This window comes from Pan troglodytes, chromosome 1 (genome assembly GCF_028858775.2).
Source record: "Pan troglodytes isolate AG18354 chromosome 1, NHGRI_mPanTro3-v2.0_pri, whole genome shotgun sequence".
Taxonomy (NCBI): Eukaryota; Metazoa; Chordata; class Mammalia; order Primates; family Hominidae; genus Pan; species Pan troglodytes.
In genome coordinates, this window is record NC_072398.2 from 183870236 (window position 1) to 183889654 (window position 19419).

A 19419-nucleotide genomic window follows, 5' to 3' on the forward strand; every position below is an offset into this window, starting at 1 on the left:
TGGACACGTGGTGCGGGAACAATACCCCTGGGGCCTGTTGGAGGGTGGGGGCTGGGAGGAGGGAGAGCATCAAGAATAGCTAATGAGGCCAGGCACAGTGGCTCACGCCTGTAATCCCAGCATTTTGGGAGGCTGAGGCGGGCAGATCATTTGAGGTCAGGAGTTTGAGACCAGCCTGGCCAATATGGTGAAACCCCGTCTCTATTAAAAATACAAAAATATTAGCCAGGCGTGGTGGCAATGCCCGTCGTCCCTGCAACTTGGGAGGCTGAGGCAGGAGAATCGTTTGAACATGGGAGGCGGAGTTTGCAGTGAGCCAAGATCGTGCCACTGTACTCCAGCCTGGGCGACAGAGTGAGGCTCCATTAAAAAAAAAAAAAAAAAAAAAAAGAAGAGCAAATGAATGCTGGGCATAATATCTAGATGATGGGATGATCTGTGCAGCAAACCACTATGGCACATGTTTACCTATGTAACAAACCTGCACATCCTCCACATGTACCCCTGAACTTAAGAGTTGGATATCAAAAAGAAAAAAGGTATTAACTCAAAATAAAAACAGTGTGTACTATTTTTCCAATCAGCAAATGTTATTTTATTTTTTACTATTATTTTTAGAGTCGATGTCATGCCCTGTCACACAGTCTGGAGTGCAGTGGTGTGATTAGCTTTGAATTCCTGTTCAAGTGATCCTCCCACCTCAGTCTCCAGAGTAGCTAGGGCTACAAGCAGTGCTGCCACACCTGGATAATTTTTAAATTTTTTATAGAGTTGGGGTCTTGCTATGTTGCCCAGGCTTGTCTCAGACTCCTGGCCTTAAGTGATCCTCCTGCCTCTGTCTTCTGAGTCGCTGGATTACAGGTATGAGCCACCATGCTCAGCAGAAAATTAAATTTTTTTTTAAACAAGTCATTAGTTCCTGGCAATTCTATTTCACTTCCAAATCCACCTCATTTTGCAGTGCCCTGTTCTTAGTAGTCCTGGTTTAGGAAGAGTCGTGTTTCACATGATCAAGGTAGCCAACACAATGAAAGTTGAGTTCACAGAGTATTTATTTATTTTTGTTCCCTCACAGAGTATTTGTTTATTTTTGTTCCCTCAAATAATTCAGCACAATTAAATTCAGCAAATATTTATTGGACACTTGGAGATGATGATGGAAAATTATGTTCACATGGTGCCATTTGGTACAACGGAAATGGCATGAGATTTGGACCAAACCAGAATTGTCTTAAATCCTGGCTTTGTTAGTTTTAGGTATGTCATCTTGAGCAGTTCACTTCACTTTTTGAGCCACAATTTCTCTTCCTTACATAAAGATATTTATAAGTACCCCACAGGTTGTTATAATAAAGGTTGAAGATGCTTGGCACATAAGCAAAAATTATGAATAAATATGTATTAAAATATATAATAACTACAAAATAAAATAAAAATATTGTTTTTCTCACCACATGTCAGGATCTTTACACATATAATCTAATTTTATCCTTACAGGATTGCTAGCCTGGTGTGCAACAATAGTTGTCATATATTGAGTGACTGTCGATTGCCAAGTCCTTCACTTTTCTCATGAACATCACATGGACACCTCATGAGACAGTCACCAAGCACTGTGCTAATCACTAGGGAAATAGGAATAAAATATGATCCTAGTCTTCTAGGATGGGGTTTTTCAAACTTTAATTGCAAATGAAACACCGAGGGATATGTTGAAATGAAGATTCTAACCCACTAGGTCTGAGGTAGGGCCTGAGATTCTGCATTTCTAACAAGCTCCCAGGTTTTACCAATGCTGCTGGTCTATAGACCACATGTTGAGGAAGAAGGTTTCAGCAGCTTGTGGGCTTGGAAAAAGACAGACAAGTGCCCAGATAATTAAAATGTGACACTGGAGGCATGAAGGAAAGCCCTGGGAGGACAAGCAGGAAAATCTTCACAAGGGAAGTTCAATATGTATCAGTTATCATATAAGTAAGTTTTTCTAATTTATTTATTTGTTATTTTAATTTTACTTATTTATTTATTTTTTGAGACAGAGTCATGCTCTACCACCTCCTGGGTTCAAACGACTCTCCCACCTCAGCCTCCCAAGTACAAACATGCACCACCATGCCCAGCTAATTTTTGTGTTTTTTGTAGAGACCAGGTTTCACTATGTTGGCCAGGCTTGTCTCAAACTCCTGACCTCAAGTGATCTGCCCACCTTGGCCTCCCAAAATGCTGGATTACAGGTGCTAGTCACTGTGCCTGGCCTAGTTCTTTATTATTTAATTATTGAGTCGAATGTGTTCAGAAGTTTAGAAGACTTACTTTGGCACTCAAAAGTATGTCCAGAAAATCCCGGCATCTTTTCTGAGTAGTATCTTGTTTTAGCTTATCCTTAAGAGACTCCTTCCGGTCCTGGATTACTTTCTCTAGATGGAAAAATTATGATCTTTGTTATTATCAAGGTTACTGGAAAGTCAATCAAAGCCAAATGTAGTTCTGAGAAGCTGGTGCTTTATCGGTAGCCCCTGGCTGCCCCCCACCCAATGTTCCTGAGTTGGTAAGGGACAGTACCACTAGCTGTCTTTTTAAAAAAATGGTCCCATCCCTGACCTACAGGTACTTCACCTTTTAGCCACAGTTTCTCTTCCTTCAAATAAGGATGTTCAAATGTATCACACAGGGTTGTTGTAAAGGTTGGAGGTGTTTGACATATATGCTTAGAGGTGCTTGGTACATAAATTTAATTCAAAGGTTGTAAAATTTGTTTGTGATGTAGGGTACTGTTACCAATCGCTGAGCTTAATTTGTACAACCTAGGCTTTGGTTTTAAAGAAAAAGATGAGATGTCATATCTCATGGTAGAGACTGGTGCTCAAATTGAGTGGTGGAGGAATACTGAAAATATTCCCCTTGAGAACTGGAACAAGACAAGGAAGCCTACTCTCACCACTCCTATTTAACGTAGTACTGGGAATGCTAGCCAGAGCAATCAGGCAAGAGAAAGAAATAAAAAGCATCCAAATAGGAAAATAAGAAATCAAACTTTCTCTCTTTGTAGATGACAAAGTTCTATGCCTGGAAAACCCTGAAGACTCTGCCAAAAGGCTCCTGGAACTGATAAATGACTAGTGGAAATAGAAATTCTCTCCATAACACACATTGTTGGTTCTCTGCAGTACATTGTGGCTTTCCAACGTTTCCTTTTTGTGCCTTTTCTACTGGAAACTAGGCTCTAAGCTACTTCTGTGAACAGGAAAGTTCTGCCTTTAGCAGTTAGGAGTAAAATGTCTTCCATAGCCAAATTTTAGTCTCCATATTGTCCCACCAGCATGAAAATAGCCCCTCAGTTCCTATGTTCTTTTAAGACATCCAATCTGTTTCCTATTAAAATGGTACTTAGTAAGGGGATTCTAAGTTTGGAAGTTAACCGGAACCATTTTTCTAAGGTAAATGCTTTAGCATGGGCCATAATAGCAGGCAATTTGGCACATTGCCTCCATTAAAGGAGGCTTGCCCAAAAATGACACAGTCTCTCATTTTTTGGGGAGCCGGGCAGATTACACAGGTTTAGGAAGTGAAAAGAGGAATGACACAAGGTGGATAAGCTAAGGTAGTGTGGGTAAAGCATCACTTAGTTCATCTGGTTCCATAGCTTGGAGGACCACGCCTTCGACCATAGGTGGCATATTTAACAGGGTGCCGGGACCCAAGAACCAGGGAGAGAAAACAGCCAGAAGGATGCTCCCCTGTCTTGTCCTTCACCCTGGGTCATACGGAAAGGAAGGAGACTAAAAGAACTCTCACATCTTTTTCTAGATGGGTAACAGATTATCTTCAGCTTGCACCCCTCTGGAGTGCACTCTGAAACACTGGAACTTTAACCTCAGGACTTCAAAAAGAAAAGCAACTCATTTTCTTTTGCACAAGTGCATGGCATGTTTACTAAACCCTTGCAAACATTGTAAGGTCAACCCAATTCTTTTAACAATCTTATCAGGCAGGCCCAAAAAAGAATAGTTCCCCCAAATTAGAGAAGTAACCTCCAGGGAAACCATCTGAGGATTCCCCTTATTTGGGGCCCCTTCAAGTTCCCTTCTCATTATAGGACCTTAGGCAAATAAATGGAGACTTAGGCCAGTTTTCTAATGACCCTGATAGGTATTTAGAGGCTTTCCAAAATTTAACTCAGGTATTTCACCTCCCATGGAGGGATGTTATGCTGCTCCTAAACCAGACCCTCACAGCAGCTAAAAAGCAGGCAGCTCTGCAAGCAACAGAAAATGTTGGAGATGAGCAATATATCTCCTATAATACAGCAAAAGGGAAGAAAGCAGATAGGGAAAGTGAAGAAATAGCAAAAACACCATTCCCAATTGGGAGAGAGGCAATTCTGGTAAACACCCCTAATTGCAACCCCAATAACTCAGAAGATAAATGGAAAAGGAGGCACTTTTTAATATGCATTTTAGAAGGCCTATGGAAAACCAGGACCAACCCTCTCAATTACTCTAAACTGTCTATAATAGACCAGAAGCCAGATAAGAATTCCGTAGCCTTTACAGAAAGGCTGAGAGAGGCTGTACTAGAACCCCAATATTAGAAGGAAAGTACAGAAGCAAGCTATAGGACCAGATAGCACCTTAGAGAACCTCCTGAAGGTGGCCACTTTGGTCTTTTATAATAGGGACCAGGGGGAGGCCCAAAAGAAAGAGAAAAAGCTCAGGAGAAGGAGAGAGACGGTAGCAGCAACTTTGCAGGCTTGCAAAGTCCAGGATCCCCAAGTTGCATCCGCTAGTTTCTATCAGTGTGGCATTTTAAGAAGGAGTGCCCAGGCAGCAAGACAAAGCCAGCGTGACCCTGTCCAGCCTGTGGCAGAGATCACTGGAGATGGAAGTGCCCCCAGAGGTGGAGGTCACTGGGTTCAGGACCACTCTCACAGATGGTCCAGCAGGACTGATGGGTCCTGGGACTCAAATGCCGACTCCAGTGGCTCAAACTGCTATTACAGCACGGGAGCCCTGGGTGATTCTGGAAATTCAAGGAAGGAAAGCAGACCTCCTTCTGAACATTAGAGCCAGTCTCCTTTCTCCCCTTTAACTCCAGGCCTCCCTTCTTCCCATAGCACGACCGGAAGGGGCATATCAGGAAAAACTCTAATCCAATATTTTTCTCAACCTTAGTTGCAGTTAGAACTTATTGTTTACACGTGTTTCCAAACCATCGTCATAATAGCTCTACTAGAGAAAAAAAAGCCTCCAGGAAATAATTTAACTGTTTACACTCCACATGATGTGGCATTATCACTGTCCTGTAGGGGGAGCTCTTAGTTAACAAACAGCCAGTAAAGCAAGAAGTACATAAGGCAGGATAAGCAGTAGTCACTCTAAATAATGTCTCTCCCCAGGCACAAGCACTTAATTGACGGAGCTAATAGCTCTTACAAGAGCACTTGAATTAAGCAAGGAAAGGTAGCTAACATTTATACCTACTCCAAGTATGCTCTCTTAGCTCTCCATGCTCATGCTGCCATTTAAAAGGAAAACCGCCAATGGACCTCCTATAAAATATCACCACAAAGTTAGCAGGTTATTACCCTCAGTTTTTCTTCCATGAGCAATAGGAGGGATGCATTGTAGGGGACATCAAAAGGGAACAAATAAGATAGCCGAAGAAAATAGGTTAGCTGATCAGGCAGCTAAATCAAAGGCAAGGAAGCCTCAGGACATCAACATGCTTCAAGCCCCTTCTAATTTAGGAAGGCTTCATAAGAGAAATTAAACCCCAGTATTCCCCTGCAGAAATAAAATAGGCCACTTCTCAAGGGCATACTTTTCAGTTCTCAGGATGGTTACAGTCAGGATGGCAAACTCTATTTGCCAGCCTCCAGCCAATGGAGAGTCCTTAAAATCCTTTGCCAAGCTTTTCACTTGGGAAAGGACAAAAACTTATCAATGTGCTCAGAGATTGTTTCAGGCAGGAAACCTCTAAATTGGTTAAGCATGTAAACTCTCTAGCTCACTTCCAACAGACGATAACACAACTAGCAAGAACCCAATCCCAGAAATAGAAACACCTTTATTTAACCCAGGAAATTTGGTATTGGTGAAAACTCTCAGCTCTTTCTCCTTCCCTAAGTCAAGCTGGAAAAGGCCCTACACTGTTCTTCTTTCAACCCCCTCAGCAGTAAAAGTTACAGGAATCAACTCCTGGATACATCACACTCAAGTCAAAGCCTGAAGAGCTGAGGGAGCAACCCCTGACAGCTCAGAGGAATGTCTCCATATCAACGTGAAGAAACAGAGGATCTTAAGCTGAAAATCATAAAAGATAAGTAACTGAGTGACGGCTACTTATCTTACGCAGTCCCTCTCCTACCTCACCAGATACTTTTCACTCTTTCTAACCTTTCCTCTCAAAGATCATCACCAGATACTAAAACTTCTTTTTAATGCATATTTGCAGGGAGATTTTAATTATTCATAGAATCGCATTTGTAACTTTGTAAATCCCCAAAGGGAAATGTTATGTAAACTTTTCAAAGGAAATTATTTACTATGCCACTCTTGTGGGAATTGTTATAGTCATGCTACTATTTGCAAAAGAACTATACACTGTAGCACCAACAATGTGGAACTCTGGTTGTAAAATTCTAATTGCTGTAATATCTTGCCTAATTATTATCCTTATAACAGGATTAATAATTGCAGGAAAGATTTAGTCAAGGTTGTTTTGCTTATGGCAGGAGTAATAGTTATGGATAAGAAACAAGTATGAAAATTTTACTATCATTAAGTTTAATAGGACTTTTTACTGAAGGTTCATAATATAATCCACTTTAAGCTATGAAGAGAAGGTTATAAAGAAGATTTTATAAAAGAAAGGATTTTGTATGGTAAATACTTGTCCTAAAAAAGATGACTGGTTGTTTAAAGGAAGAATGTTTAGGACATGTCAGAAAGTTTAAGTGTGTTGTAAGAGGGTCTATGAAAGTCAGAAAAAATTAATAATTAAAGGAAAGGAATTGTGAGATTAACGCTAAAGTTGTTTTAGCATCCAATATCATATTTCTCCCAATCATATTGCAAGTTATAAAAATGGCCTAAGCCTGAACTTATTCTCTAAGCAAACCTAACTGCTGTGAAGCGGCATTGGACGACAATTCTTTCTGGCTGCTGCCTGCTGAAAAGGGGCGTTGTGTGGGAGAACAGCAGTTGGGCCTCCTCCTGAGGTTGCTCTAAGCGTTCTCAAAAAAATAGCTTGTTCATGTGTGGTTCTGCCTGCAGCACTGTTTGGAGTTTGATTGCTTCTAGGTGAAAAGAGATAAACTTTACAAGAAGGTTTAAAATATAGGGTTAGAATATGAGTATTAAGAGTATCACTGTTAATGGGGATCCTATAGGCCATAACAGAGTTTGATACCTGTTACACCAATGGATTGCAATATTGGTTTCCCTCCATTAGGTGTCGCTGTGCATTACCAGAAACATTAACATAAAAGTAACATTTTCCTTAAGAAAAGCATACATTTCCCCCTTGACTTGTCATTAGAGAATAACTTCCACAGTGTGGAATTCTGGTTGTAAAATTCTAATTGCTGTAATATTTTGCCTAATTATTATCCGTATCCTGCACATCCTGCACATATACCTCAGAACTTAAAAAAAATTATTAAAAAAACCCATCACAACAATATTTAAAAATATGAGAAGTAGTAAATAGAGGTTCAAATGGTGTAAGATCCTTGCATTTTCAGGGAAGTATTTAATGTAATTACATATGTTAGATTCTAATAAATAAAGACTACATGTTGTAATTTCTAGCATACCCATGAAAACTAAACTTATGATCTAAAACAGAAAAAATAATAATATAAAATGATCCAGCAATTAATAAAAGAAGGGATAAAAATCGGTTAAATAGAAAACAAATAGTTACACGGCATGTTGAAATCCAAATATTCTGGTGATTACATTAAATATAAGTGGTTTAAATGCTCTAACCAAAGCACAAAGATTTTCAGACTACATAAACAAAATCTAAATAAATGCTGCATATGAGAAATAAACCTTGGCTGAGCACAGTGGCTCACGCCTGTAATCCTAGCACTTTGGGAGGCTGACGCAGGCAAATTGCTTGAGCTCAGCAGTTTGAAACCAGCCTGCACAAAATGGTGAAACCCTGCCTCTAGTAAAAAAAATACAAAATTTAGCCGGGTGTGGTGGCACACACCTGTAGTCCCAGCTGCTTGGGGGGCTGAGGCAGGAGGATCACTTGAACCCAGGAGGTTGAGTCTGCAGTGAGCTGAGATAGTGCCACCATACTGCAGCCTGGGTGATAAGGTGAGACCCTGTCTCAAAACAAAACAAAAACAAAAAACAAAAAAAATTGGAGAATCAAATAGTCACATTTGAAGAATCAAATAGATGAATAAAAAATGATAAAGCGATGTCACCACCAATCCCACAGAAATACAAACTACCATCAGAGAATACTATAAACACCTCTAAGCAAATAAACTAGTAAATCTAGAAGAAATGGATAAATTACTGGACGCATACACCCTCCCAAGACTAAACCAGGAAGAAGTTGAATCTCTGAATAGACCAATAACAGGCTCTGAAATTGAGGCAATAATTAATAGCCTACCAACCAAAAAAAGTACAGGACCAGATGGATTCACAGCCAAATTCTACCAGAGGGACAAGGAGGAGCTGGTACCATTCCTTCTGAAACTATTCCAATCAATAGAAAAAGAGGGAATCCTCCCTAACTCATTTTATGAGGCCAGCATCATCCTGATACCAAAGCCTGGCAGAGACACAACAAAAAAAGAGAATTTTAGACCAATATCCCTGATGAACATTGATGCAAAAATCCTTAATAAAATACTGGCAAACGGAATCCAGCAGCACATCAAAAAGCTTATCCACCATGATCAAGTGGGCTTCATCCCTGGGATGCAAGGCTGGTTCAACATATGCAAATCAATCAACGTAATCCAGCATATAAACAGAACCAAAGACAAAAACCACATGATTTTCCCAATAGATGCAGAAAAGGCCTTTGACAAAATTCAACAGCCCTTCATGCTAAAAACTCTCAATAAATTAGGTATTGATGGGATGTATCTCAAAATAATAAGAGCTATTTATGACAAACCCACAGCCAATATCATACTGAATGGGCAAAACCTGGAAGCATTCCATTTCAAAACTGGCACAAGACAGGGATGCCCTCTCTCACCACTCCTATTCAATGTAGTGTTGGAAGTTCTGGCCAGGGCAATCAGGCAAGAGAAAGAAATAAAGGGCATTCAATTAGGGAAAGAGGATGTCACATTGTCCCTGTTTGCAGATGACATTATTGTATATTTAGAAAACCCCATTGTCTCAGCCCAAAATCTCCTTAAGCTGATAAGCAACTTCAGCAAAGTCTCAGGATACAAAATCAATGTGCAAAAATCACAAGCATTCTTATACACCAATAACAAACAGAGAGCAAATCATGAGTGAACTCCCATTCACAATTGCTTCAAAGAGAATAAAATACCTAGGAATCCAACTTACAAGGGATGTGAGGGACCTCTTAAAGGGGAACTATAAACCACTGCTCAAGAAAATAAAAGAGGATACAAACAAATGGAAGAACATTCCATGCTCATGGGTAGGAAGAATCAATATCGTCAAAATGGCCATACTGCCCAAGGTAATTTATAGATTCAATGCCATCCCCATCAAGCTACCAATGACTTTCTTCACAGAATTGGAAAAAACTATAAAGTTCATATGGAACCATAAAAGAGCCCTCATTGCCAAGTCAATCGTAAGCCAAAAGAACAAAGCTGGAAGCATCACGCCACCTGACTTCAAACTATACTACAAGGCTACAGTAACCAAAACAGCATGGTACTGGTACCAAAACAGAGATATAGACCAATGGAACAGAACAGAGCCCTCAGAAATAATACCACACATCTACAACCATCTGATCTTTGACAAACCTGACAAAAACAAGAAATGGGGAAACAATTCCCTATTTAATAAATGGTGCTGGGAAAACTGGCTAGCCATATGTAGAAAGCTGAAACTGGATCCCTTCCTTACACCTTACACAAAAATTAATTCAAGATGGATTAAAGACTTAAATGTTAGACCTAAAACCATAAAAACCCTAGAAGAAAACCTAGGCAATACCATTCAGGGCATAGGCATGGGCAAGGACTTCATGTCTAAAACACCAAAAGCAATGGCAACAAAAACCAAAATTGACAAATGGGATCTAATTAAACTAAAGAGCTTCTGCACAGCAAAAGAAACTACCATCAGAGTGAACAGACAACCTACAAAATGGGAGAAAATTTTTGCAATCTCCTCATCTGACAAAGGGCTAATATCCAGAATCTACAAAGAACTCAAACAAATTTACAAGAAAAAAACAAACAACCCCATCAAAAAGTGGGCAAAGGATATGAACAGACACTTCTCAAAAGAAGACATTTATGCAGCCAACAGACACATGAAAAAATGCTCATCATCACTGGCCATCAGAGAAATGCAAATCAAAACCACAATGAGATGCCATCTCACACCAGTTAGAATGGCAATCATTAAAAAGTCAGGAAACAACAGGTGCTGGAGAGGATGTGGAGAAATAGGAACAGTTTTACACTGTTGGTGGGACTGTAAACTAGTTCATCCATTGTGGAAGACAGTGTGGCGATTCCTCAAGGATCTAGAACTAGAAATACCATTTGACCCAGCCATCCCATTACTGGGTATATACCCAAAGGATTATAAATCATGCTGCTGTAAAGATACATGCACACATGTGTATACTGTGGCACTTTTCACAATAGCAAAGACTTGGAACCAAGCCAAATGTCCAACAATGATAGACTGGATTAAGAAAATGTGGCACATATACACCATGGAATACTATGCAGCCATAAAAAAGGATGAGTTCATGTCCTTTGTAGGGACATGGATGAAGCTGGAAGCCATCATTCTCAGCAAACTATCACAAGGACAAAAAACCAGACACCACATGTTCTCACTCATAGGTGGGAACTGAACAATGAGAACACTTGGACACAGGAAGGGGAACATCACACACTGGGGCCTGTTGTGGGGTGGGGGGAGGGGTGTGGGATAGCATTAGGAGATATACCTAAGGTAAATGACAAGTTAATGGGTGCAACACATCAATATGGCACATGTATACATATGTAACAAACCTGCACGTTGTGCATATGTATCCTAGAACTTAAAGTATAATAATAAAAAATAGGAAAAGAAAAAGAAAAAGAAAAAAAGACATAAACCGCAAATATAAGGGCACAGAAATGGAAAAAAAAGAGTATGGAATAATATACTATCAAAATACTAACCAAAGGAAAGCAGAGGTTATCATACTAGTATCAGATAGAGTAGATCTTAAGACTAGAAGCATTATTAGAGAAAAAGAGACCGATTTTATCAAGATAAAATGATAAATCAGAAATATATTCCAATTGTAAATGGCTATTGTCATAGGTAGATTTATGGTCCCTCAAAGTTATCTATGTCCTAAGTCCCCAAAAACCCATGCAAAAGGAATACTCAGTGGTGTGCTGTGTTGTTTGATGAGCTGTGCATAGTAGGCAGTACCCACTCATGTTCAGTACTTGCTCAGATGTCCTGCTCTGTCTTCCCACAGAAATGTACTTCCTTTCACTTTTACTTTTCTTCACATCTGAAGCTGCTCCATAAGAAATGAAGCAAAATAGACAGATGTTTTGCTTATTGTATTAGTTCTAACTCCAAACATTAAAATGCAGCTATATATAGTCAATAGTATAATACCCTCTACATAGCATTTATGTAGCACATTCATTTAAGAGGTACAAATTAGCATTTCTGAATGATGACCATGCCATATGTCCATAGTAGAAGCAGCCATAACCAGAGTCTATGTCTCAGACAATGAGATGTCTCATAGTGGACTCTGGCCATGTAAATCCCAGGACTAACCTGTGAACTGATGAAGTTCTTGGTTAAATTTAGAAAAGATTTGGCCTTGAGAGCTGAATTTGAAAACCAGGTCGTTGTGATGTAGAAAATTGTTCATGCGCTGGTTGGAGATTTTGCTAAGGTTGAACACTGCTTTCAGGTATGAGTCCAGGGTACTGGAATAGGGAAGATGGAACAACATGTTAGTGGGTGACACAGTTATTGGCAAACAATTACCTTCCTTTTGTCACTGACCTGTCCAACTGGATGCTGCCCTGGTGGCTGAAGGCACACTTCATGATGCTGTCCAGGGTCATCAGGGAGACATGTTGAAAGAGCTCCAGACATGAGTTTTGGGCAATGTGTTCCTCCCATTTGTTCTGGGGCAGGAGATGAATATCATGATCATACACATGCCCATCTTTTCCCAATTTCTAAGTTATTTTATGTCCCTTTTAGAGCTTGCTGGGGTTTGAAAATATAAAGCATACAAAATGAATTTGCCTTATTATGACAACCATATAAAATAAAACACCTTGTCAGTACTGAAAATGATACTGTGCCTTAGATGCTATTTGTGACTTTGTAAGGGCGGGGAAATAGCTATTTTTCCCTCTTTTTCAAGTTTCATTAGTACAATTTATATGACTTTTATCATGGAAAAACTAAGCTGACAAAACATGGAATAAAAAATAAATAAGAATTCAAAAACATCTGTAGAGAGCATAAATAAACAGAGGTTTTTGATTCTAGGAAAAGATCCCTAAAAATATTTAGTACTTGATAAGTTTTTTCCCAGATCCATTGAGAATTTAGAGAGGAATTAGAGATAGTTCTTATTCTCTTTTTTTTTTTTTTTTTTATTTTTTTTTTATTTTTTATTATACTTTAAGTTTTAGGGTACATGTGCACATTGTGCAGGTTAGTTACATATGTATACATGTGCCATGCTGGTGCGCTGCACCCACCAACTCGTCATCTAGCATTAGGTATATCTCCCAATGCTATCCCTCCCCCATCCCCACCACAGTCCCCAGAGTATGATATTCCCCTTCCTGTGTCCATGTGATCTCATTGTTCAATTCCCACCTATGAGTGAGAATATGCGGTGTTTGGTTTTTTGTTCTTGCGATAGTTTACTGAGAATGATGGTTTCCAATTTCATCCATGTCCCTACAAAGGATATGAACTCATCATTTTTTATGGCTGCATAGTATTCCATGGTGTATATGTGCCACATTTTCTTAATCCAGTCTATCATTGTTGGACATTTGGGTTGGTTCCAAGTCTTTGCTATTGTGAATAATGCCGCAATAAACATACGTGTGCATGTGTCTTTATAGCAGCATGATTTATAGTCATTTGGGTATATACCCAGTAATGGGATGGCTGGGTCAAATGGTATTTCTAGTTCTAGATCCCTGAGGAATCGCCACACTGACTTCCACAATGGTTGAACTAGTTTACAGTCCCACCAACAGTGTAAAAGTGTTCCAGTTAGAATGGCAATCATTAAAAAGTCAGGAAACAACAGGTGCTGGAGAGGATGTGGAGAAATAGGATAGTTCTTATTCTCAAAGAGTTTGCAGTTAAGAGTCAAGACAGAAAACCCTCAACTATATATTAGAATTCAGATGTATTTACCCCCTTGGACATACCTGCCAATATCCCAGAAAATTTCACTTTGTCAAAAGCCAAATGTTTATTGAGACGAAGTTCTCCATTTCAATATAAATATTTATACCCTGTTAAGCTGTTATTAACTCTGTAATGTGAATTAATTAATTAATTCAATTTGAAAGCTTTTTTCCAAACACGTTACTAAAATCTGATGTTCTGAAAGATTGCAACTGTCATGGAGCCAAGAAGAGTAGAGAAAGAGCAAGAGGTAGGTGATAATGGGGGTGGTGTCTGTTTGGATGTGGGTAAGGGCATTGCAAGGAGAGGCACTGGTTGGAGCAGGCTGAAGGGGGCATCATCAGGAAGGAGCCTTAGACTCGAAGAGAGGTGCATCAGTTCAGGGTGTGCTCTTCCAACTCAAGGAGGCTTGAGTTTGAACTCAACTCTTCCCCTAATCTGCCTTATGATCTTGTATTTTTAGTAGAGATGGGGTTTGGCCATGTTGGCCAGGCTGGTCTTGAACTCCTGGGCTCAAGCCATCCACCCACCTTGGCCTCCCAAAGTGCTGGGATTACAGGCATGAGCCACTGCACCTGACCTGCCTTGTGACCTTGAACAAACTGCTTAATCTCTGCATCTCAATATCCTTACTAGCAAAATGGAGATAATACAGCAAAATTGTAAGACTGTAGTAGTATAAAAGGATATAATAAGCCTGATGCATAGTAAGTGCTTAAAAAGTATTTGCAGTCACTATATTTATATGTTTTGCTTTGATTTTTATTTTGGAGTGGGACCTGGGCATGGTGACGAGGGTCATAAAGGATAACAGCATGGCACACTGGAAAATATGGGGCCAGTATGAATCCAAGCTGACGTGTTTAGGGGAACCCATGTCTCTGAGCCCCTGTATCATTAAGAAGTCTTTGTGACTAGGATTGAGATCCTGTGTATAGAATTGCTTTACTCCATGCCTGGGATCTTAGAAACTTAGTCTTTGAGTTGTCGCAATCACCTCATTCAGGACCCCTGAAACAGACCTTAGGTGTACTCAAAACCACCTGGCATGTCTTTGCCATCCAAACTCCAAGAGGACAGGTGTGGAGACATACAACTGTGTCTTCTCTATGGGTTTTAGATTGTCTTGTGAAATCTCTGCACCCTCTTCTGCCTCAGCCAAAGCTAAAGCTCCCTTTTCTCCTTGACCACAAGGCCGTCTTTTCTCTGAGTCCCCATCTCTAGAAATCCTCCCCATTCTCCAAGACTCAGCTCCTGTCACCTTTCTTAGGAAGTCTTTCCTGACTCGACCTCCTGAACATGATACATTTCTCTATGTTGGCATGGCTACTCCTATGGGTGTCTTTGCTCTTCTGCCTTGTGTTCTCCAAATGTAGTGAGTCTACTGGACTCACTCACTCATTCATTCAGCTACTTCTCATTGAGCACCTACCCTGAGTCCATCCCTGTGAGAAGTGTTGGGTATACAAGACAGGGTCCTTGCCCTGATGATGATGGTCATGGTCTAAACATCAAATAACCCCATATAAACTGCTGTGAACATGGTTCTGAGGGAACTCAGAGTCTCCCACACCATACGGCTGGCAGCACCTCACTTCAGAGGCCAGGTACGAATGCTCTCTTCTCCACTTACCAGCATCATCCGAACACTCTCAGACATCATGGTGATGAATATTTTCAGAATGCTGATGTTGAAGCCAGGTTTCACAATCTGGCGGTGCTTTTTCCATTTAGAACCATCCAGGGTCACAAGTCCTCGACCTTATGAAATGAGAGGGGCAACTGTTTCTATCACAGGCCAGGTAAGTGAAGAAAGACTAGGCAGGCAGCGAGCAATTCCCTATCTATGACACTGGAGAAAAGCTAGAGTGGACAGAGCTTTGAAAGAGTGAATGAGCAGGAGTAGACCTAACCCTTTGGGAATTAAGTCCAAATCAGAAAATTTGTTTATACAATGAACTCAAAGAAAGATCCATCCTATCCTATTTGATGGTCAGATTCATCAGCCTCTTGATAAGAGTTCAAATTTAGGGTGGGTGAGAATTACCCGAGGTGTTTGCTAGAGGCAGATTCCTTGGCTTAATCCTTCCGAGCCAATAATTCCTAGGTGTTGAAGTAGAATCAAGGACTTTTGAGTTATGACAAGGGTCCCAGCTAGTTCAGGTCCACACTTTGAGAAATACTGCCTTAGACTGGCACAAAGTTCCAGACTGAAGCAGAGGTGCTGCTTTCTTTCCATCACTTTTGTGCTTCTCTTCAGGCTGAGGATCAATGATGGAGGACTAAAGGGGCTTTTCTTTATCATTCCTGCTGGACAAGTGGGTTTGAGATCTCCACTGAGTTCATAAAAGACTTAGTTTATGAGAGTGGATTCTTTCAAAGGGATCCTCAAGAGCAAGATTTTCCAGGGGCAATTAGATTGTGGAAAACTGATAATGAAATTTGTGGTGAATAATATTTTAAATTCTCTGTAAGGTGGAAAATCTAAGGAGAGGGAGAGAAGGTGCCCATGCACATTTGATCCAGGGATCTGGGGCTACTACCCAGATCCTGAATCTTCTGGTGTGAACTTGCTTAGCTGCACAGGCAGGTTGCCCAGAAAAGGGAGGTGAAGTGTGGAGGGAAAAGGAGAGAGAATGATCTTAAGCAACTTTCACAACGGCAACCTCTTCCAGGGCACCATTCTCAGTAAGGTCCATGTTAGCAGGCTGAGGGACTCTCCTTCTCTTTCCATGATCCTCAAGTGGGGACTACCTGGGATAGTGACATCAGTTGGTGTGAGGAGGAGAGCATACAACCCCCCAGGCCCCTTCTTATTCCTCCACCCCTACCCCTAGTTACACCAGAAATAAAGGACCAGTCCCAAACAGGTAGAATAAGAGGAGAAGCTATGAAGGACAAGGCAAGATTGAGCTCAGGTTTCTGAAGCAAAAGCAAGTGTAGGTTGTGGTAAGATGAGGGAGACAGGAGCATTTAGTGTCTATCAGGAAAGTAATTTCTCCCCCCACCTCCACCTCCACCAGGCTCAGACGAGAAAGGATCAGACACACATACTGATATGGTTTGGCTCTGTGCCTCCACCTGAATCTTATGTCAAATTGTAATCCTCACTGTTGGAGGAGAGGCCTGGTGGAAGGTGACTGAGTCATGGGGGTGGATTTTCCCCTTACTGTTCTTGTGATAGAATTCTCCCTAGATCTGCTTGTTTAAAAGTGTGTAACACTCCACCCCTACTCCTGGTGGCCACGTGAAGGTGTGCCTGCTTTTCCTTTTCCTTCCACCACAACTGTAAGTTTCCTGCAGCCTCCCAAGAAGCAGAACCCTGTACAGCCAATAGAACCATGAGTTGGTTAAATCTCTTTTCATTATAAGTTACCCAGTCTCAGGTATGTCTTTATAGCAGAATGAGAATGGACTAATACACATACCAACCCAGGATTCAAGGATTTTGTGGCTAACAGCACTTTTGGGATCTGTAAAACAGAACAAAGGAGGCAAAAGATGGCATTAAGTGAAAATCACGAGTTAAAATGAGAGGAAATTTTTGTATGTTTCCATATTTCTTGTGGGTAACACAAATAGCTAGTGTGCAAGGTGGTTGGAGGCTAGTTCTTCAGTACTGAGAGTCCCAGGGAAGCCACAGAATTAGAATGAGAACTTGTTTATTCTTTTTCCACAGCACTTGGTGCTACGAGGTCAATAGCAGTGGAAAACAGAGCATAATTTCCTTTGTATAATTTTCAGAGCATAATTTTCTTTCAAGATAAGTTGAAAAAATACATTTGTTTTTGTTGGGGAACTCGACAACATTTTAAAGCTCCAGTTCCTTTTCACATAGACATGTACAGCTAGACACAGGAACATGACTTTGAGATAAATTGTAGATTTTACCCTTGTTGGATTTGTTTGAGAAAGATGTATATAAATGAATCAGAAGAAAAGATAGGGGAGATAACCTTGGTTTTACAGTTTTGGGAAAACAAGAATTAGTGTGCTTTATTCATTCCATCAACATCTTTATGTGGGATAAAGACAGGGAAATAAAAATGGGGGAGAAAATATATGAACATCTAGGAAAAGAGAGGATTGTTAACATGAGATTCACTTTCTGCAAAAGTCCAGGTGAAATGAACCTATAAAATACCTTGAGTTCTAAGGGTAAGAAGATATCTTATGGCATTCACTCTCTCAGTCCCTAGTGTATTCTCTCTCTCTCTCTCTCTCTCTCTCTCTCTCTCTGTCCATAGACTTCAATATAAAACCACTGCCCTCTAGACATTTTCCTTTGTTTACCACACAGACACCTCAGGACCCCAGCAAATCCAAATCTGATCCATCCCTTCACTACCAGATAGCCTCCTCTTCCTCTATCCACTTAAAGGCACAACTGTATTCCCTATTTTCCCTACCAAAAGTTGGGACCCCTTCTTCACTAATTCCACTTTCTCATCCTCTTAATCTACTTGTTGGAAGATCATTCTGGCATTTCTTCAGAAATGGGTAAAAGAGATTGATAGAATTGTTAAGGATGTTTCCAAAACTATTTTGGAAAGAATGTATGTATGTCTACATTTAAGGCTAATAAGCATGAGCCTTTCTACTCTAGACATTCCAGGGTCCTAAAAAATAATGTCCAGGAGTGACATCAGCAAAAATGGTGGATTAGGAACTGTCCAGGGCCATCCCTTCCCAAAGCAAAACCAAAAATTATCTGGCAAAAACTGTTATAGTCAACTTTAGCAGATTTCTGGAACACAGTTAATTGTTTACAGCAACCAGGTGCACACTTAATCAGAAGAAAGGCCACTGAAAAAGGACAGAAAAGATTGGTGGCATTGCAATTTAGCCTTGCCCCACATCCCTCTCCAGTACCATGGCAATCTTGAAGATGGCAGCCTGCATTCTCAGTGGGTTCTGATTCCTGGATCCTAGAGAAAGCAGAGTGGTCCTTGTTCTCAAGGAATTTTGTTTGTTTTGACTTCTGTGTGGGTTTTCTGAAGGACAGGGGCTTTCCTATGTTTTACCTAACTCAGAATTCTCTCAGGGCAGGGAAGTGTTCCTCAAAAACATTGAGAGGCAAAAGAACTAGCACTGATTCCTGGGACAAAAAAGAACAATTGAGGCAATAATAAACACACCAAAATCTAGAAGGAAAAGCTGGGAATGAGAATTTTTTTTTAGAATCAATGCTTTAAAAAGTTCTCACATATAACAGGGAACCTACACATACCCAGGGTAGGATGCATGCTTGGAAAAGACCTGATAAGACCACAGGCTTTCAACTTTGACTAGTCCTTACACAAAGTGCAAGAAGAAAGAGAAAGCTAAGGCAAACTTGTAAATGCCCTGATTAAATATTAGATGTGTGCCCCAACACAGAACCAACCAGGAAAGACCTGGAGAGTATTTTTATATTCTTTCCTACCTTTTTCTCTTTTATTCCTTTTTTTCTTACATAACATTTAAAATGTTCCGTTTTAAACAAAAAAATTACAAATCATGTAAAAGAAACAAGGAAGTATGGCCTATGCACAGGAAAAAGAAATGAAAAGAAAATGTTATTGAGGAAGCATAGACGTTGGACTTATTAGACAACTTTAAATCAACTGTCTTCAATATGCTCAAAGACCTACAATAAACCATGGCCAAAGATGAAACAAAACCAAAATACTCATGTATGAACAAATAGAGAATATTAACAAAGACATATAAGTTGTAAACAGAAACAAATAAAGTTCTAGAACTGGAGTATACAGTAACTGAAATAAAAAGTTCATAAGGTTTCAACAGTTGATTTGAGCAG

The 19419-nt window shown here is 40.1% G+C and overlaps 1 protein-coding gene across 2 annotated transcripts in view; it reads right to left on the reverse strand.

The window, feature by feature from the left end:
- Positions 1-19419, reverse strand: part of CYP4Z1 (cytochrome P450 family 4 subfamily Z member 1) — a 51857-nt gene that overhangs the window by 21275 nt on the left and 11163 nt on the right. Inside the window, exons 3-7 of one of the 2 annotated variants that reach the window (XM_024345587.3) lie at positions 17045-17089; positions 15250-15377; positions 12234-12358; positions 12000-12154; positions 2314-2417 (exon numbers count right to left, since the gene is read on the reverse strand). In XM_024345587.3, the coding sequence (XP_024201355.1) occupies positions 2314-2417; positions 12000-12154; positions 12234-12358; positions 15250-15377; positions 17045-17089 (557 nt within the window). The remainder of the gene's footprint in view (positions 1-2313; positions 2418-11999; positions 12155-12233; positions 12359-15249; positions 15378-17044; positions 17090-19419) is intronic. The other variant, XM_054682795.2, reaches the window with a different exon arrangement.